This window comes from Schistocerca cancellata, chromosome 8 (assembly GCF_023864275.1).
Source record: "Schistocerca cancellata isolate TAMUIC-IGC-003103 chromosome 8, iqSchCanc2.1, whole genome shotgun sequence".
Taxonomy (NCBI): domain Eukaryota; kingdom Metazoa; phylum Arthropoda; class Insecta; order Orthoptera; family Acrididae; genus Schistocerca; species Schistocerca cancellata.
The window spans coordinates 341,857,753-341,878,092 of record NC_064633.1 but is presented as its reverse complement, the minus strand read 5'-3'; the positions used below and the strand labels follow the sequence as shown (position 1 = coordinate 341,878,092).

Here is a 20,340-nt window from a genome sequence, read left to right as displayed (position 1 = left end):
TAAAATTCATGTTTATTCATCTTCTCATATGTATTTTTATTTTGCCAATCATTTCGAGTTAATTCTATCCTTTTTCATACCGCCTTTCCTCCATGTAGTATCAGACTTTTTCTGGAACTTTTATGCAAACTACCTTAAGTCCCCACCCCCACCCACCCACCCACCCACCTAAGTTTTAGTGTTAATAAGACTTATCAGATATCATCTGCACAAGCACATCATTACCTCCAGTATAACCTTGCAACGAGGTACAAGTGATGCCTCTGAAACACACACTACAAGTATACAGGGTGTTACAAAAAGGTACGGCCAAACTTTCAGGAAACATTCCTTACACACAAAGAAAGAAAATATGTTATGTGGACATGTGTCCGGAAACGCTTACGTTCCATGTAAGAGCTCATTTTATTACTTCTCTTCAAATCACATTAATCATGGAATGGAAACACACAGCAACAGAACGTACCAGTGTGACTTCAAACACTTTGTTACAGGAAATGTTCAAAATGTCCTCCGTTAGCGAGGATACATGCATCCACCCTCCGTCGCATGGAATCCCTGATGCGCTGATGCAGCCCTGGAGAATGGCATATTGTACCACAGCCGTCCACAATACGAGCACGAAGAGCCTCTACATTTGGTACCGGGGTTGCGTAGACAAGAGATTTCAAATGCCCCCATAAATGAAAGTCAAGAGGGTTGAGGTCAGGAGAGCGTGGAGGCCATGGAATTGGTCCACCTCTACCAATCCATTGGTCATCGAATCTGTTGTTGAGAAGCGTACAAACACTTCGACTGAAATGTGCAGGAGCTCCATCATGCATGAACCACATGTTGTGTCGTACTTGTAAAGCCACATGTTCTAGCAGCACAGGTAGAGTATCCCGTATGAAATCATGATAACGTGCTCCATTGAGCGTAGGTGGAAGAACATGGGGCCCAATCAAGACATCACCAACAATGCCTGCCCAAACGTTCACAGAAAATCTGTGTTGATGACGTGATTGCACAATTGCGTGCAGATTCTCATCAGCCCACACATGTTGATTGTGAAAATTTACAATTTGATCACGTTGGAATGAAGCCTCATCCGTAAAGAGAACATTTGCACTGAAATGAGGATTGACACATTGTTGGATGAACCATTCGCAGAAGTGTACCCGTGGAGGCCAATCAGCTGCTGATAGTGCCTGCATACGCTGTACATGGTACGGAAACAACTGGTTCTCCCATAGCACTCTCCATACAGTGACGTGGTCAACGATACCTTGTACAGCAGCAACTTCTTTGGCGCTGACATTAGGGTTATCGTCAACTGCACGAAGAATTGCTTCGTCCATTGCAGGTGTCCTCGTCGTTCTAGGTCTTCCCCAGTTGCAAGTCATAGGCTGGAATGTTCCGTGCTCCCTAAGATGCCGATCAATTGCTTCGAACGTCTTCCTGTCGGGACACCTTCGTTCTGGAAATCTGTCTCGATAGAAACGTACCGCGCCACAACTATTGCCCCGTGCTAATCCATACATCAAATGGGCATCTGCCAACTCCGCATTTGTAAACATTGCACTGACTGCAAAACCACGTTCGTGATGAACACTAACCTGTTGATGCTACGTACTGATGTGCTTGATGCTAGTACTCTAGAGCAATGAATCGCATGTCAACACAAGCACCGAAGTCAACATTACCTTCCTTCAATTGGGCCAACTGGCGGTGAATCGAGGAAGTACAGTACTTACTGACGAAACTAAAATGAGCTCTAACATGGAAATTAAGCGTTTCCGGACACATGTCCACATAACATCTTTTCTTGATTTGTGTGTGAGGAATGTTTCCTGAAAGTTTGGCCGTACCTTTTTGTAACACCCTGTATATTACACTCCATAGCTTTGTATTCATATACAGATACATCCCACAAAAATTCCCATGTTTTCCTACTAAAATGCAATTAGAGATAGAAAAAAATTAATTATGGAACATTATTGTAAAACTGCACTTTAGCAGACACAGAAATACCATAACAACTGCCACACATATTCTGCTCTCTATATTTTAGTTGTCACAATGGGCGGTCCTTTCTATCATTACATGTTTTCTAATGTGAGTCCTGTAACAAAATGCTTCTCCAAAGACCACAAAAATAAGGTAACTTGGTTACAGTCTATCAACAGCTGTTCAGTCCAACTCCTATTACAAACTTAATTACCACAGAGGAATCTTTACAGCAGTAAGAAAAGAGGGAACAGGAAATACATTTATGTCAAACCATGTGTCAGAGTCTCTTGTTAAATTCCAAACCACTGCATAGTCTCTTAACAAAGTCAAAGAGAAAAATACAGAGGAAACCTGCTTTTACACTTTTATCAGAGTTTTAAAAAGTGGTGTAAAATTCAGGAAAATGTAAAATGTGGGAAATAACTTTTTAAGCAGTAAAAGTTGGGTGTAGGAACCTCCCTGCCCCTTACATTTTTGCACTTTATGAATAATATATGTACATAATAGGCATCAAAATACTTGTCAGGGACATGTTTATTATGTAATAAAGGTTACCTGAATGTTTAGCTGCTTACATAATTGGAACTGTTAAGTGTCTGGGAAGCTGAGACATCTGACTTAATTTCGTTCATCATCACTGATGTTTTTGGAAAGCCTGCAACTGTGTCATTCATCATTTAAATAATGAAACACTGCACAAGTTAATACTTTTTCATGCTTAGCAAGAGAATTTATTCTCATTATCACATGTAAATATTTACATAAGTATTTTGTGTGATGTTTGCATGCGTGTTGTTCTCTCTCTCTCTTGCATTGTAGTCATCTTTTTGAGACTATAAGGTAACCTGTGCCTCCTCCACTATGCAAAAATCCACACACACACACACACACACACACACACACACACACACACACACACACACACAAACCATCAGTCCCACTGTTTGTGAAACATCACAACAAAATACTTATGAAAATATTTGCATGACAAATTCTCAAAACGCTTCATGCTAAGCCTGAAAAAGTATGTAATGGGTGCACCCTTCTTTTATTTAAACCAGACATGTTTGAGCAACACAAGGAGAGCAAAGGTGTCAACTAGCAGTACCAGTAGCCAAAAAACAAAACATGCTAAATTTGCATTCAAATAATGCAAAGGTGCCATGAAGATAACAAAGCAGTGTAAGTGAAGTAGAGACACTTTGAAAATAGTTGTGATCTGTCACGAAATCTTGGTTCGAACACAATTGGTCACTCCCATCAGCCACCATGCTGATTAGAACTTGGCAACGGCAGGCGACAAAGCACGAATTGTTCCAACTCTTAGCGATTCAGCTCTACTGAGCAGAGCATCATGCTGTTGAGAAAATTAACCACGTAACATTTGGAAACAGTACTTGAAGGCCAGCATCATTCTATGTCAATTGCATCAGCTTTTTCTCCGTAAACATTGTTTCATAAAGTGTACATCAGGCAAGAATTATTAATAGGTTAACACCAAAACAGATGCAAATTAACACTGTAAACAGGAAATTTAATAAAACGTTACTTCCGGGAATGTAAAATGCATAATCCGTATCACTTCAGGCAGGGGGGTTACCTTCATAGTCTGGGATGTTATTGAATTTAGCATATGGTAAAATTCAGGAGTAAGTAAGAAACACACATTTTTTTTGTTTTCTCCAAAAAAATACCTGCCCCGAGATACAGGCCTCCAAAGATGACACTGCAAACACCATTTTGAAGATGTGAATTTCGGAAACATTTTTAAAATGCTGTATCTCTGTAACAGTTCTAGGTATTTTGTTAGTTTTTTTAATTATTTATTTGAAAGATAATTACTTTATGATTACGATGGTATCCTCCGTTTGGACATATCTGTCAAACTTCTTTTACTGTCACGTTTTGAATTTTTTATAATTTACAATTTTTTTTTTCAAAAATGCCAATCCAGAATATATATATTTTATTTTTTATTAGCGCCATGTAGTACTATATTCTCTGTATAGGAGAGCTTCCAGTTTTAAGTTGGACAGGTTTTATTTTTAAAAAATCATTTTTTTAACTTTCAAGTATAATGTATGTCTTCACTGAAGTTGTTTCTTACTAATTTCTTTGTTGCAGTGTTTATTTTTATTGTCTTTGTTGCAGTTATTTCTTATCACTTTCTTTGTTGCAGTTATTATTTTCACTTCCATTGTTACACTTTGTTGTAGTTTCTTGATAGTTTCTTTGTTGTGGTTGTTCATTGCAGGTTTCTGTATTGTAGTTGTTCAGTGCTAATTTGTTTAGTAAAGAAGATTATAAGAAATCTGAGACATCCAGTGAGTTCTGTGTTTTCGTGAGGAATTTGCCAGTTGACAAAGTTGCAGTGTGTTCCGTGAAAAGGACTATTTGAAATGTCTTTTGAGAGAGTCAAGTGTGCTGACTATTTGCATATCCATATATAAAAAAAAAAAGAAAAAAAAAAGACTTTGTTCAGGTTGGGAATAAGTGTTCTCATTTGAAAACTCTGTTTCTAGTGAAGATGTTTCCAGTGACGAATTTTTGTGTTCTAAATGTTTTGACAGAATAACAACAATGATAGTATCTGAACAAGGGGAAGCTTTCCATGGTTCAGATTTTTAATCAATAGAGGCACAAGTAAATACTGTGAATCAGTCAATTACAGAGGTAGGTGTTAGTCCTGTTAAGTAACCATGGTCAGTGAAGTTGAGTCATAAGCTCTATGCATTAAGAAAGTGCAGAGAAATTACTAAAGCTATGGATGAATACACTACAGCAAAACTGACCACTCTTTCTTCAGGAGAAAAAGAACCAAAGCTCTCTTGCACCCTCTGTTACGAATTTTTCACAAATATCAATTCAGCTGTTGAATATTGCGCATCCTACAGTGAAAAGCAGCAAGTTTTAATGTGAAATGTATTTTGTTCATGTCATAATGTACACAATTTCAGATCATATGTCTGATGTACAGGAGACATGTCAAGGTTACAATTAGCTTATTTGAAATTTTGTCACACTTAGAATAATACTTTGTGGAGAATTTACTGATTTAAAATTTGTCAAACTTGCAGTATTTATATCTACTATAACTATCATAAATTTTTGTTCCATTTTAGGGACCCAGCTCAAAGTATCATTTCGTCCATCATGAAATCTTCCACAGAGTAGCAGCATTGTTCAGTTAGAAAATCATGTATTTTGCTTTTTAAAATATTTATCTTCATATTCATTATGTCACACTCCTTTATTGTGCTGTGAATTTTCATGACTATATATTAACTATTATTCCAGAAACATTTTCACAGAAAACAATTTTGAACAACATTCCATCAGTTTCAAAGTACATGGTAGACAAATCAAGAAATGTGAGGTCTGTAAAAGGAGTCTTTGGAAGACCAGATCCCTATTATGGTCATCCTGTAGAAGCAGCTCAAGTTCATTTATTGCAGTCATCTTATCTGGAAGATAAATGGGACTGTTCTTGCCAGAGTGCCAACAAAAAAACACTATAACTGTAATAGTTGAAGGTCAAAAGGTACATGACTCACAGAATTAAAGAAACTTTTGCAATTTATAAGTGCAACTATACAACTTCACATACTGGAAGCTCAAAATTTTACGCACTACAACCTAGAGATGTCTGTTTATGTGTGTACTGTGCGAATTTTGAACTTTGTGTGGTAACTTTGAAGAACTTACTGGAGCATGTGACATATGACACCTTGGTTGGGTGTGTGAAGTCATCAGTGGTCTGTGACATAAAGCAAGAGATTTGTTTTTTCAAGAATGTGGCGACTGCCCTGGAAAGGGAGGACTGTCTTTACAGACACTTGGCCTGGAAGAAATATCAGATACCTCTGCAGAAATTACATATGCGGCATGGGAGGAAAATAAACTAATTAAGAAAACTGTTGCCTTTGACAGTTTCATTGATGAACTTGGTACATGGTCAGCAAAAGCAGTAACACACCAGAATCTGAAGAAATTGCAACAACTGCAGAGGTGAAAGGATATGTACAGGCTGAAGAACTACATTTAGTGCTTCACTGTGGTTTTGCTGAGACCTGGTCTGTAATTCTCCCACAAGGAGTACAAGGGTATCATTGGAGTAATGACCTGGTTTCAATTTTTACCAGGAGTGACATATTTTCAAAACAAGATCACAAGTGTTGCAATTATAAGTCATGAGACATGAAATAATTCACCACATGCTTTGCTAGCAATGCGCAAAATTCTTCAACTGCAAACAAGGGCAGAGAAGATCATCATTATTTCTGATGGTGCTCCTATTCATTTTAAAAATCATTACCAGCTCTTTGAAAAAGAGTCGCTTGTGTCAACTGACTGGATATACAGTGTTAATGGTCACTGGAAGGGGTCTTGTGATGGTGTAGGAGGCCGGCTGAAGCACCATGCTACAAAAAATTACCTTTCTAGACCAAATACAGCTGTAATTCAGAATGTCAGGATTTCATGAGAGTCGTGAAATTTTACACATCCACAGCCCTCAATCTTTTGTCCAAAAAGGAAATCAAAGAATTCCGTGACCAGGAAAAAGAAGAAAGGTCCAAACAAAGTACTCCTGTGAAAGGAATTCAGAAGACACATTTTTGGACTCAAAGTGATGGGTGAACTCATATTGCAAGCACTTTAAAGATCAAGAAGGAAGAAATTTCGTTCGTTTGGCTAACACCTAGGAAACAGCAGGATAATATTCAGATTCACAACCTGAGAAGGAGGATGTTTGTAGCGTGTGTGTATGACTGTGACTGGTGGATTGCAGAGATTATAGACACCAGTTATGAATTAAACGAAATTGTAGTGAACTTTATGCTACCACATGGACCAGCCGATGTACATATGTTTCCAGCTGAAGGAGAGCAACAATGCCATCAGCGCTCACTTCCTGTTCACACTGTTCTGAAGACTGTAGGTGCTTCAGTTCCTAATGGTTGAACAGGAAGGCATCACTCGATATCAAAGGAAGATACTGAAGCAGTGGAACACATTTTTAGTTCATTGACTGGCTAATTTCATTACAAAATAGAGTGCACAGAAATTGTATAAATTGAAACCTTTAAGTCTTTGGAACTTTCACATATACTTTGGAACCACTTAAGATGCTTGAAAAATGAGTCTCTTACTCATCTTTAGAAACTAAAATAATGTTAAATAAGGCTAGGTTTTGTTTTTTATGAGCCTCTTATGTGATAAAATGGTAATAAAACAGGTTTTATGTATGGCAAAAAACCTTTTTTAAAACCTGTTCAACCTAAAAATGGAAGCTCTCCTTTTCAGGGAATGTAGAACTACATGGCATTAATCAGCAGAAAAAATTAAAATTTTATGGACTGGCACTTTTGAAAAAAAAAAAAAAAAAAAAAAAAAAATCCAGAAATTATAAAAAAAGTTTAGAATGCTATAGTAAAAGAACTTTGACAAATTCTTTATGATTCTTTGTAATCATAAAGCACTTATCTGTCAAATAAAAAATAAAAAAAAAAACAACAAAATATCTGGAACTGTTCCAGAGATAAAGCATTTTAAATTTCCAGAATGAGATTTTCACTCTGCAGCGGAGTGTGCGCTGATATGAAACTTCCTGGCAGATTAAAACTGTGTGCCAGACCAAGACTCGAACTCGGGACCTTTGCCTTTCGCGGGCAAGTGCTCTAACCTGAGCTACCGAAGCACGACTCACGGCCGGTACTCACAGCTCTACTTCTGCCAGTACCTCGTCTCCTACCTTCCAAACTTTACAGAAGCACTTGCCCGCGAAAGGCAAAGGTCCCGAGTTCGAGTCTCGGTCGGGCACACAGTTTTAATCTGCCAGGAAGTTTCATTTTAAATTTTTTTCCAAAATTTGCATCTTCAAAATGGTATGCACAGTGTCACCTTCGGAGGAATGTATCACACAGTAGAAATTTTTTTTGGAGAAAACAAAAAAAATGTGTGTTCCTTACTTAATCCTTCATTTTAACATATCCTACATTCAATAACATCCGAGAGTACGAAGGTAACCTTTTTCCTAGCCTGCCGGAATTAATATGGACTACGCCTTCAGTGATGTTATACTGCACTTCCAATGTAATTCACCCAGAAAATTTATATTCTAAGTTATAGTGCTTCAATGAAGGGCAACAAGTGGTGGTTCAATTTTTTTTCCGCCCCCCCCCCCCCCCCCCACACACACACACACACAGAGAGAGAGAGAGGGGGGGGGGGCAGCGCTCATTCTCTTTGGTAAAAAATGTAACACACACACACACACAACATAACACAGATAAGATGGGGGAGAGCAAGGCTTAGACAGTATCGCTAAGTAGAATTGTACAAAATACTGACATAAGTGTGGACTTCTTTTAAAATAAAATACCCATCTGTAAAAAGGTATGATCGTTTTCCACCAGAGAACCTTTATATCTTTCCTTTGAAATAAGTGGTGAACCACTGTTTGTATTAAACTCCTCCGCCTCCCCTTTAGTTAATAAGTTTCTTTACCCAATCAAAATATCTAGGTTAGCGTGATGTCTATTGTGTTCATCTATTCTGTTCACAGACTCCTGCATAACATCGTTTCATCTTTCCCTCTCCTTCCCTCTTTCCTGACGAAGCAACTGTTGGTTGCGAAAGCTTGAATTTTGTGTGTATGTATGTGTGTCTATTGAGCTGCCAGTGCTTTCGTTTGGTAAGTCACATCATCTTTGTTTTTAGATATATTTTTCCCACATGGAATGTTTCCCTCTATTATACATATATACATAAAAATTCGTCCCTACAAATTTTTACAACTATACTAAATTACTGCAGACAAGTGTAAGTTGTTACATATTGCAACAAGCAGATTCCTGTTACTACTATCTCATTTTTTAAATGAAAAAAAGTTAGAAATATGTTTGACAATTATGTCATGAGTCTTGAGGCACAAATGCAACATTACACAAAACTGGAGATGAAGAGAACATCTTACAGTTGATTACCTGCTAAGGTGGTAGTATATAAGAAAGTACAGCAATTTATTTTACAGAGTTGTTGGAAACTTTAATCATGCAAGCATAATATAATTACATGAATGGTTTACAACTGATATTTATGGTGCAGCCATATCTACTACGTAGCACAAAAAAGATGTTATTCAAAATATTTCCTTAAAATGAAAGACACTGTATGACAAGTCTAGCTTCTTGGCTTTGTGGTAACTAATGGGTTAACAAAAGATTAAGTGGAAGAAAGACAAATTCATGCGTAAGTACTGGACTGAGTAATTACAAGGGCACCAGCAGGATGTGACACATCAAGTGCAATTTTTAAAATGATGGGAGAGCAACAACACTTACGCAATCCTGTTAATCGTGAGATTCACTGCCGAAAGTGTCACTAGGTGGCTACACATGGAAATGAGAAACAACAGTTATGTTTTTAACCAGTAAATGCAAATTTTAAAATGTATGTAAACATTTTACTCTTCTGTATCATTTGTTGTACTGGTCACAGTAATAAAAAACTTTGTATGGAGAAAATATTCTAAGCCTAACAAAATTGTCACAATTCACAAAATGCATCTGGTAAAACAACTTCTTAAAGTTATAATACACATCTATTTTATATAATGCACAAATATGTAATAAATGGTCAACAAGTATAAAATTAAAGCAATTTTATTTAAAGAAAAAAATTCAGTGCTCTTAGCAACTACGTCAAGAGATTGCATTCAAAATCTATCAAACACACGTTACGGGTTGGGCAATTTCAATACTCACAGACTGCCTACGGCACCATTTTGAACATACATATATGTAACCGTGCACAATTACTGTCACAATCAACCCTACAGAATAAAGCTGGTACCACATCTCATTAAAAAATCTGATGATTCACACTAACACATTAATTGTTAACAAATATATGATCACACCGATTTACCTGCCCCCCCCCCCCCCTTACATTGAACAATATGAAACAAAGTTTAATTCCTGCTGTTTAAAGTTATCAACTGTTCTTTGTGTTTCTGCTACGTGGGTAAGGTCTTGAAATATGTCATACAGCGACATGTGAGAGGTGAAAAGTAATTTTCCCAAGTATAAACTACAAACTTTAATGCTAAATAACTAACTAACCTGTAGAGGCGCAGTTACATGCTGTTGATACTGTAAAAGCCCACTGTCTATTCAGTTAGTGAAAGCGTCTATAGTGGTAAAATATTTTGGGGCAACACATTTCTCATTTACGTTATTAACACCAAAATCAGCATAGTCACAATTAAAATAATTTATAATGTGAGTGAGCTGATTTTTGCTCTTATTTGGTTTATATTTCTATTTTCCCTTCAGCATTGTCATCAAATATGCTAACATGCCTCAAAAAGATTTTTCAACTTCAATACAGGATCTGCTTTAAAAAAAAATAGAAAAAGGCATAGAAATATTAGGCACTTCAATAGCCCAAACAATTGCAAACCAAGTAACATGATTAGGATGCAAAAGAAGAAAAGGCAAAAAGATATTAGCAGTGGCAGCAAGGCTTTCAAATGTAGATGCGCAAATATCAGTTAGACAATCAGGATCAAGTTCATTATGGTTGGATAAAGAACTGAAAGACCTGAGAAAACTGTGGTGGGACAATGTAGCAAGGTCCAATGCAGCTGCTGCTTATCCAAATAACCTCAACAACAAACATTTTCAGTAATCTTAAATATGATTTGAAATCTACATGTGACAAAGTACGGAATCTGAAACCTAAGTTGAAGGAATTTCTCCATTGTTCATCAAGATCAGTCACCTCAGTGACAGTGGAAGAGTAGTTTGCAACAGACATTTTCTTACTCTGTGCTGGAAACTGTCTTGTATGATATCTGACACAAAAGACAAAAGACTTTTGCTGCAAATCTGTGCATGTATCAAATTTGTTCAACCAGTGGTGGTTGTCTTCAAAGTAGAAACAACATGAGTCACCATATATGCATTTGGTCCTACCACTGCCCAAAAGATTTAAGAAAGTTGTTTTCCATGAGGTTATGTAACAGCTCAACTGTTTTTGCAATTCAGACAGAGAGTAAGAACACCTCTTATAAACTGCAGTACACTAAGTTGACTAATTTCAATTACACGTGCCACAGCATAAGGAAAAAGATTAAGGTCAGAAAACAGTCATACATGAATACATCACAAATGCCATATGGAATGCGGAGAGAGAAAGACAGTATAATACACAGAAATGCCAATCAATTTGAGACAGTCAAAAAGGAAGTATCAATTAAAAAAACTGTGCAGAGAGGAAAATTAAAATTAAGGCCTTTAAAAAAGTAGTTGTTTTAATGAAACAACTGCATGGTGTTTCATTAAATAACGTACATTCCACCACGAAAGAAATAGATTTTTTACTTTTATCAAAAAGGTTATCTAACAAAATTACCTCACACTCAAAAATCTACCAATACCCACTATGAAAACACTTAAATCTATAGATGTGTGTTACTGCATTTATATGCATGGAATGTTGATAAGTCTAAGAAACTGCCCGAACGAAGACCAATGGTGTATGTATCAAGATACTTAGCCTCAGAAAGCAAGACCAATCATAACAACAATAGCAACAACAACAACAACAATAACAATAATAATTACCTGATCAAATTTTCGTTGGGAGAATGATTTCGGCACCGGTTCTGAAGTCCAGGTTTGCTACCATCTGTGCATAGAGTAAATTTTTTATTGGTTTAGAGCAGAAAAGCATTTTGCAAAACTGCATTCCAGTATGTAGAGAAAATTTAAGATTATCTATTCCTAGGATCATCATAACAAAAAAATTATCATTAAAGAAGCGCAAATACTTCTAAGGAGATCTGGTAAGTTGCTTTTAATTGCATAACATAACAATCACACACACACTGACCCAGGCTAACTATTGACAAAAACGAAATGTTTTGGAACACCATATCTCAAAGGAAATTATCTATGAATAACCCTTTCCCACTGATGACGAAATTAAGTATATCACTGAGCCATTCAATCTGCCTGACATTAAAAAAAAATTAATCATTGCAATGTGCATTCTTAAATCTGTAGAAATATATTTCCCACAATTGTTTTGTACATAACACTCAAATTTCTTCCTTTGATTCCAACACACATATTTCAATGGGTATAAGCCTACAACATTCTTTGTTACACATTATCCACAGTGTTCATAATCTATAATATTGATACTTGGATATGAGTACTAAGATTCCCAAAACTGTAGATAATGAACAAATGAGTAACGAAAATTAATAATGAGTACAAACAATACTTTAGATGTTCTGAATATATTATTACACTTTTATTTTTCCATGATTCACAATGCACATCAGACAGAAGTGAAAGATCTAATTCTGTCAAAAATGAAAAGCATAGTGCATGAAGCCAGGTGAATAGATACTAAGAGGACAAAAACAGATAGAGACAACTTAATGGAAGGTGGGTAGATGACTCTAAAACACATCCAGGATCAATACAAATATTAAGTGCTTAAAGCTATGGGTGGTGGTGGTGGTGGTGGTGGTGGTGGTGGCGGTGGCGAATGATTACCTACTGTTCCTCATTTAAGACTTATCTTTCACTTTTGTTCCATTTTTGCATTAAAATCCCATTATCAGCTTGCAGCATTCTTACTCAGAGAACAACATCTATTATTAGATTTATCAGATCAATCCTCATCTTAGCACACTCTACAGAGTGAGTGGTTGTGTTTACTAATTCTTTAATTACTAATACAAAAATCTATTTCTGTATCACTTGTTTCAAAATCAGTACTGACAATATCAAAACTATTCATTTCCTGTGGTGTTAATAAGTGGCTGCCTATTTTGTCAGAAATAACAGCATGCCACTGGAAATGGCCACTATGATTGTTAAAGATGGCAGCATCTTTTTAAACTGGACTATCAGAATACTGAGACTGCCTGGGCTTAAGTCCTGGTCCAGCACAATTTTTTAACCAGTCACAAAGGTTTATTTTTCCAGGAGTTGTGAATTGTCAATTCTGAGATATTCGTATGTAAATGAACATTTAATTTTATAACAGAAAGAAAATCTTATAATGGCAGTGATTAATAGGTTAGAACAACACTAGGAAAGGGGGGGAAATAATATCACAATTGTCTGTTTCTGTACAGAGTACATACATCTGCACTCAGGGAGACATAATAACATAGTTTGTCTTCCTTCTGAAATCACCACAAGAAAATAACTAATGTCTTCACTCCATTATCTGTGACTTAATTACTGACAAAATAGTGATATTTTTTATCTAATGTAGCTACCTGCAGTCTTAATAACACTGAAAGAAATTTTAAAGTTTTTACATGAGCAGAATTAATATATATAATCTATATATGGGCTCACCACGTGCTTGTCGATGCTTCCGACCAGCTTCATGAAATGCAAAGTAGGCCCGAAAAAAAGCACGCACAATAGCCCAACGAAAAACTGCCACTGGATCGGCACCAACTAGTTCTCGAACAAATGCCATACTGCTGTTTTTTAGTACACTGACAATATCTTGCCTCATAAGATCCAAGTTCTTCTCCCTCATCTCTGCTGCCTAAAAATATTAATTTACATTTGTAGTAATACGATCATTATTTTATTTATATACAAATTCCAGGGATACATTCATACAGGAATGATATTGCGATGCAGAACAACCATAGTATAACTATTGCAATCAAACACAAAACGTAACATAAACTAAGCATATTTCAAGTATTTTAAGGAATGCCAGGAATAATGCTATTAATTTAGCAAAAACACAACTTAAAATTAGAAAAGTAATCAAAGGACGAATAGATATACAAAATATTGAAAAAAACTATAGCAAACAAACAAAGGAGGATGCATATGAACAGTGTGGCTGTCCCTCTTACAGCATTCATATAAACATGTAGTCTTACATTGTACCTATTTCGATGCACTTTTATTTATAAAAATTTTAAAGTTATTCTCATTAGCAAATTATCTCTATGCAATTAACCTCACAGGTTGTGGTGACAAAAATATTATTATACTGCTGGTGTGAATCCTTGTCCTGGGACTTGTTTTAAATCCATTATTCAGTTTTCAGTTGTCTGGATAATCTAAAGAGAGTGATACAAACTCTGGTTGCCACTTCTGAAATTGTTATTTTATTACATCAAAGAATATCAGATACTGGATCACTAACTCAGTACCTGCGCTTTCATACACATTTAAACCACAACATCAGGCTGCAATAATAAAACAAAGGTAAAAGATTAATCTCGTCCTCATTTCATAGTCTGATCAAGACTCATTATTCGATGTACACATTTTGTGTTTAAGAGCTTTTATGTGTGGTACAACCCTGTACATAATACCCGGATACACGCCACTGCACCAGGCCGCTGGCGTTCTACACTGAAATACTCTGGTCACTCGCGAATCAGTGACCAGAGGCCACATTCGACTTATGCACAGGGCATGGTGTGCACGATTCTGTCTACCAGAGGTCTCCTCTATATATGATTATGGTTTCATAAGTCTGTTAAAAAAGTAAGAAAAAATGTTTGATTCATAAACAACTCACCCTACTTCTCGGCAGTCTCCTTTGACGGATATACACTCGGTCCTGCAATTCTCCAGCTATTTCATCCCATTGGAAAAATAGATTCTGTCAAACTCTGCAAAACATTCATCGATTGCAACTACCATGTCTTCATTTCCTAAAAATTTCTTCTCAGCAAGCCAAAGTTTCAGTTAGGGAACAAGGAAAAGTTACTTGGGGCTAAATCTGGTGATTAGGATGGACGACGAACCAGTTCAAATTCCAATTCAAGCATATTTGCCATTGTTATCACTGAGAGAGGTGGCCATCACCTTGCCAGCTGACAAATTGACTCTGACTTCTTTGGTGTATTTCCACCAGCTTTTGTCCATTGTTTTGAGTGTCCTTTTGGTTATGGTATGTAATGATGGATCCAGGTGTCATCAACAGTCACAAATAGGCACAAAAAGTCTTGCAGATTGCAATTAAACACTGACAGACATTGTGTTGAAATGTGCCAGATGCACTTTTGGTCAACTGTGAGCAGTCACGGCATCAACCTACACAAGGCTTCTTCACAGCCAATTCTCCGTGCAGGATATTATGCACCTGCTGAGTTGAGATGAATATAATCTCAGCAATTTCTCAAATTTTCATTTGTTGGTCTTGCATTACCACATCATGGCTTTTGTCAATGGTTACTTTTATGGTGACCTCAGTTAGACAATCAGAGCGGGCTTAGTCTTCAGAGGTTGTTCGACCATGTTTAAAATTCATTAATCCAAAAGTAAATGGTCTTCAATGATGAAGCACTGTCAGTGTGAACTTCATCCAATTCTGTTTAGATTTGTACAGCAATCAAACCCTTGAAATGCAAATATTTAACAACAGTATGAAACACTCTTTCTCTATTTTCAATCGCACTTGACACACTGTACCTGTACATGGTTGAAATTCTTTATACCAGGGCTTCCCAACCTTTTCAGCTGGCAGACCCCTTCTTTAGTCGAAAATCCATGGCGGACCCCTAGTCAGTCAAGAGCACGGTAACCTTAAATTTCAGAGCGAAACCCATGGGAACTGAAAGCTTCTTAATGCAAGTGCCATCTTCCCAATGACCCCTCTCCCCCTTCCCCCCCCGAAGTATCAATAGTCTTTGGATTAGAGATAAATGAAAACAACTTGAAATTAACGATCCAATTTGAATTCCCACTGTATCCAGACACTTGCTAGTGGATTTACTCCCTTTGTTCAACACACTATAGCCTGATTAAAATTACTTGGTAATTGACATTTCACACGTTGGAGCTGACTTCCTCCAAGAGCAGTCAACGTCACGTCCAAACTGTTCACTGTTGACAATGACAAGCTGCCACTTGTGGTCTGTTCACTTCCACTATTTGGCTATTGTTGTGTAAGGAGCATGCATATTTCGTAACAGGTGTGTGTGTGTGTGTGTGTGTGTGTGTGTGTGTGTGTTTCGGTTTTGCGAGAAATCCAAAGAAAAATGTTCAAATGTGTGTAAAGTCTATGGGACCTAACTGCTGAGGTCATCAGTCCTTAGTCTTACACACTACACACACACACACACACACACACACACACACACACACACACACACACACACGAAGGAGGACTCGAACCTCCGGTGGGAGCGGCCGCGCAGTCCACGACGACATGGCGCCATAGACTGAGCGGCCATTCCACACGGCTGTGAAGAAAAGAGGCAGACCCATGATTCAGGATACAAACACATCACGAAAGATGGTGGTGGTTAGTGTTTAACGTCCCGTCGACAACGAGGTCATTAGAGACGGAGCGCAAGCTCGGGTTAGGGAAGGATGGGGAAGGAAATCGGCCGTGCCGTTTCAAAGGAACCATCCCAGCATTTGCCTGAAATGATTTAGGGAAATTACGGAAAACCTAAATCAGGATGGCTGGAAACGGGATTGAACCGTCGTCATCACGAAAGAAAAGGGGCCAAGGAATTGCCTTTAGAGGACTATTGTGACATCTGTTGTGCAATGTGTGGGAATACATTCACCCAGTTTACATGCATTTCCAAAACCGGATTTCGTAAGCCGATGTCCCAGTTTCGCTTTTGGTTGGTCAGGTAAACACTTCAAAATCGATTCTGGAAATCTGCTCTTATAAAGCTGTTTTCCAGTTCCACAATCGATTTTCGTGCTCATGTAAACAGCTTGGAAAGTCTAGTTATTTTTACATCTTTGTGTATCTACTGGGCAGCTGTCAGTCCATAGCCGGCAGCTAGCAGGCGGCATTGCAACAGTGTACTGTCACTTGGTAGCTGGCAACTGGCTGAAGGCGTGGCAACAGTTTAGCCACAGCTGACAACTTCAACTACTACTTGGACACTATATCATGGCAGTCAGCAAATTAGGAAAACAAACAAACAGACACACTTATTTCTATATAAGAAGACAAAGCATCTCACAGAACATAAGACTTTTTTTCCTCAAAGGAAACAATTCTGGCAGAGGAGGTTTACCTTTTACAAGGTGGCATGTGAAAAGTCCTCATTTGTTTACACTTGCAGCCAGTTGCCACAATATAGTGTCAGATTAATAGCAAGTAATTGTAATTGAAGTATAGACAGGCCATATTTTTAACAGAGAGGACGGAATATACGACAAAGTAAAGAAATTAGCTTTAGAGATCATTTTAATTTTCGTAACAAAAATATCAATGCCAACAGAATTCAATTAATAATTATTTTGTAAATAATGCAAGACAGAAACAAAATTCCTACAGAGTTATTGTTCAGGCACTTTCACTGAGCTACTACTAAGAAAAATGCTTTCTTCTTTACTATAGATGAGTCTGTAGGAATAATAATGGAATCCTAATGTGATGGTTGAGGCTGCTTCTGTTGACACAATTTTGAAAAGTTGGGTTCAATTCTTGACAACTGGAGACGGATGTCTGGTTCCACTTCTAGACAGCTTCGGTACTTAGTTTTGTGAGCAGCATAGACCGAGAATCAAGATTCACACACGTATGTTGTGGCAAACGGAAGAGGTACACGTTTTGCCTTTTCAACCAGGGGGTTAGTATTTCTTGTTATGCAAACGGATCCAAAAGTGTGAGTAACCTTCAATGTCAAAACTTGATTTCAAAGTAGGGTCTGTGGCAATTTCTATCAACAACTCATATTCATTTGATGATAGAATGTTTGGCTTTTTGGATACAGTGAATGGGTTGACCACCCATTCATATTTCTGCAGTTTCTCATCTTCAGCTGTTGGGAAATAATGCTCCAACAATGACATCAATCTTCGGAGATGTTCCAGGATTTGATGAAACAAAATTCTTCCCAAGCGCCAATGTTTTGTTTTCCAAAAACTCCTTGAGAAGAGGAAAACACTCGACCTCCCCCTCCCCGACACACTCTGACCAAAAATTAATTTTCCTCTTGAATGCTCGAACTTTGTCGATAGCAGTGACCTTTGTTTCACTTTGCCCTTGGAGTGAAATATTCATTTTGTTCATTTTGGAGAAAATATCTGACAAACAGGCAAGTATACATTGCCAATTTTAGTCATTAATAAGGTCTGCTAATTTGGTGTTATGCTCCAAAAGGAAAGATAAGACTTCCAATCTTATTTCGTACAACCAAGAGAGTGCTTTCCCACGTGAGAGCCACCTCATTTCTGCGTGGAGAAGCAGGGAACGATGAAGGATTCCCATATCTTCACACAGTATTGTGAAAAGTCTTGACTTCAACTGCATTGATTTTGTGTAGTTAATGATTTGAATCAATTCGTCTAAAACTTTCTTGAACGAAACAGGCATTTGTTTCGTATTTCATAGCTAAAGCGTATCTGTGGAGAGCACAATGACTACTGCTGTATTTCTTGGCGTTTTCTTTTATTTTCGTTATTGCTCCGACTGTAGGACCCGTCATAGCTTTTGCACCATCTGCGCACACATCTATGCAATTAGACCATGAAACTTCGTTAGTCCTTAAAAAATCATCCAATAGACAGAATATTTCTGCACCTGTTGCGCTGGCAGGTAGTGGTCTGCACAATAAGAGGTCCTCCTCAAAACATCCAGAGTATTCGTAACGGACAAAAGCCAATAAAATCGCTAATCCTGCAACATCAGTGGATTCATCTATCTGCAGTGAAAATGAATTGTGTACGATGCAAGAAACAAGAATGTCTTTCACATCATTTGACATATCAACAATGCATCTCTTGACAGTATTGTTTGATAATGGCACCGAGGATACAAGCTTTACTGCCTTTTCGTCTAGCATACAAGAAACAATATCATTGCTTTTCTGCAATGGTATGAGCTTTGGTGTTTTTGCCACTCAATAACTAACCAAGAAAGAAGCTTTTAATGCATTTTCATTAATTGTTTTTGCATGATTTTTCATGCAATGCTGAGAAGCAGCAAGTTCAGCACTCTTCCTTTTGAAAAAATAGATGACTTTAGCCTGGAAATAAGGGTGAGTACCTTCAAAATGCCGGCACAATTTAACTGGAACCATTGAACTGTTCAGAAGGACTCGCACACAAATTACACACTGAGCTTTACCCTCCTTTGTCTCCATAAGGCCCATTTCTAAATAGCTTTCGTTGTACTTGCTTCTTGGTTATTCCACTTCCACAGGATATTGCAACCAATGGAGTACTTGCAGCATTTTCACATGATAAATCTGGCTGTGGAGCTTCTTGTGACTGTTCTTCCTTTGGTCGTCCTCCCTCCTCATTCATTTCAACTGGAAACTTCCCTTGTTGTGAAGGCGATGGAGAAACTGCACCCTTCTTCAATGATCCTGACTTCAGCCACCGATCCATGTTAGAAGTAATAAACTGGACAAAAATCGACTTATGAAATAGGTAGTGCACTGACAAAGCAAGTTTAACATTTAATGATGCTTGGGGTTGCATACGTGCCAGCGAGTCTGCAACTGGTCAAACAAAGCTCACTCCGCGCATGTGGAAAAGGTTTCAAAGCATCTATCGCCGTGAACCGGCGCACAAACGACCCACGTATTGTTGTGAAACAGTCGATCAGAGAAACCGCATTCTCCGGCACTAAACTGTGTATGCGTTCTCATTTAGGACCCGCAAAGGCTGCTTGGGAATACGACCTGAAGTAAAAGTACACACATGGGAAAAAAAATAGCGATGGATTTGATTTTCACATTTTTATTCAATAATTTTACTCATTATTTTACATGATTTTGGTGAAAGGTGGCCGCAGACCCCCTAGAATGAGCCAGCAGACCCCTAAGGGGTCCGCAGACCACATGTTGAGAAGCCCTGCTTTATACAATCCTTGGAATAATAAAGCTTACCAACCATAAAAGTGCAAAGATAATGTTCCATTCTTTCATAAAAATTTACCAGGCTTAACGAACCACCCTTGTAAGGACAGCATGGCAAATGCCCGTCCACAGATTCTCTTAGACTGTTTTTTTGTACTGTTTGTGTGTTTGTTGTTTACTTGACTGGATAAATAACCTCTTGTTCTTTGTGGCCCACTACTGCTTGTGTCTAGGATTATGAGTGAGAGAGAGGGGGGGGAGGAAGAGGGAAGGAGGGAGAGAAAGAGGCAGGGAGTGAGGGAGAGGGCAGGGGAGTGGGAGGGGGGAGAGGGGAAGTTAGGGAGGGGGAGAGGGAGGGGGAGAGGGAGGGGAGAGGGGAAGGGAGGGAGGGGTGAGAGGAGGTGAAGGGGAGAGGGTGGAGTGAGGGGGAGAAGGGGGAGAAGGGGAGAAGGGGAGAGGGGGAGGGAGAGAGGGGGAGGGGTGTAGGGGGAGAGGGGGGAGGA

The 20,340-nt window shown here is 38.0% G+C and overlaps 1 protein-coding gene across 1 annotated transcript in view; it reads right to left on the bottom strand.

The window, feature by feature from the left end:
* The window catches only part of LOC126094510 (unconventional myosin-IXa-like), a 303,759-nt gene that overhangs the window by 196,335 nt on the left and 87,084 nt on the right, over window positions 1–20,340 (bottom strand). The window contains 2 exon segments of the mRNA XM_049908919.1: window positions 11,622–11,685; window positions 13,380–13,574. Coding sequence (XP_049764876.1) covers window positions 11,622–11,685; window positions 13,380–13,574 — 259 coding nt within the window.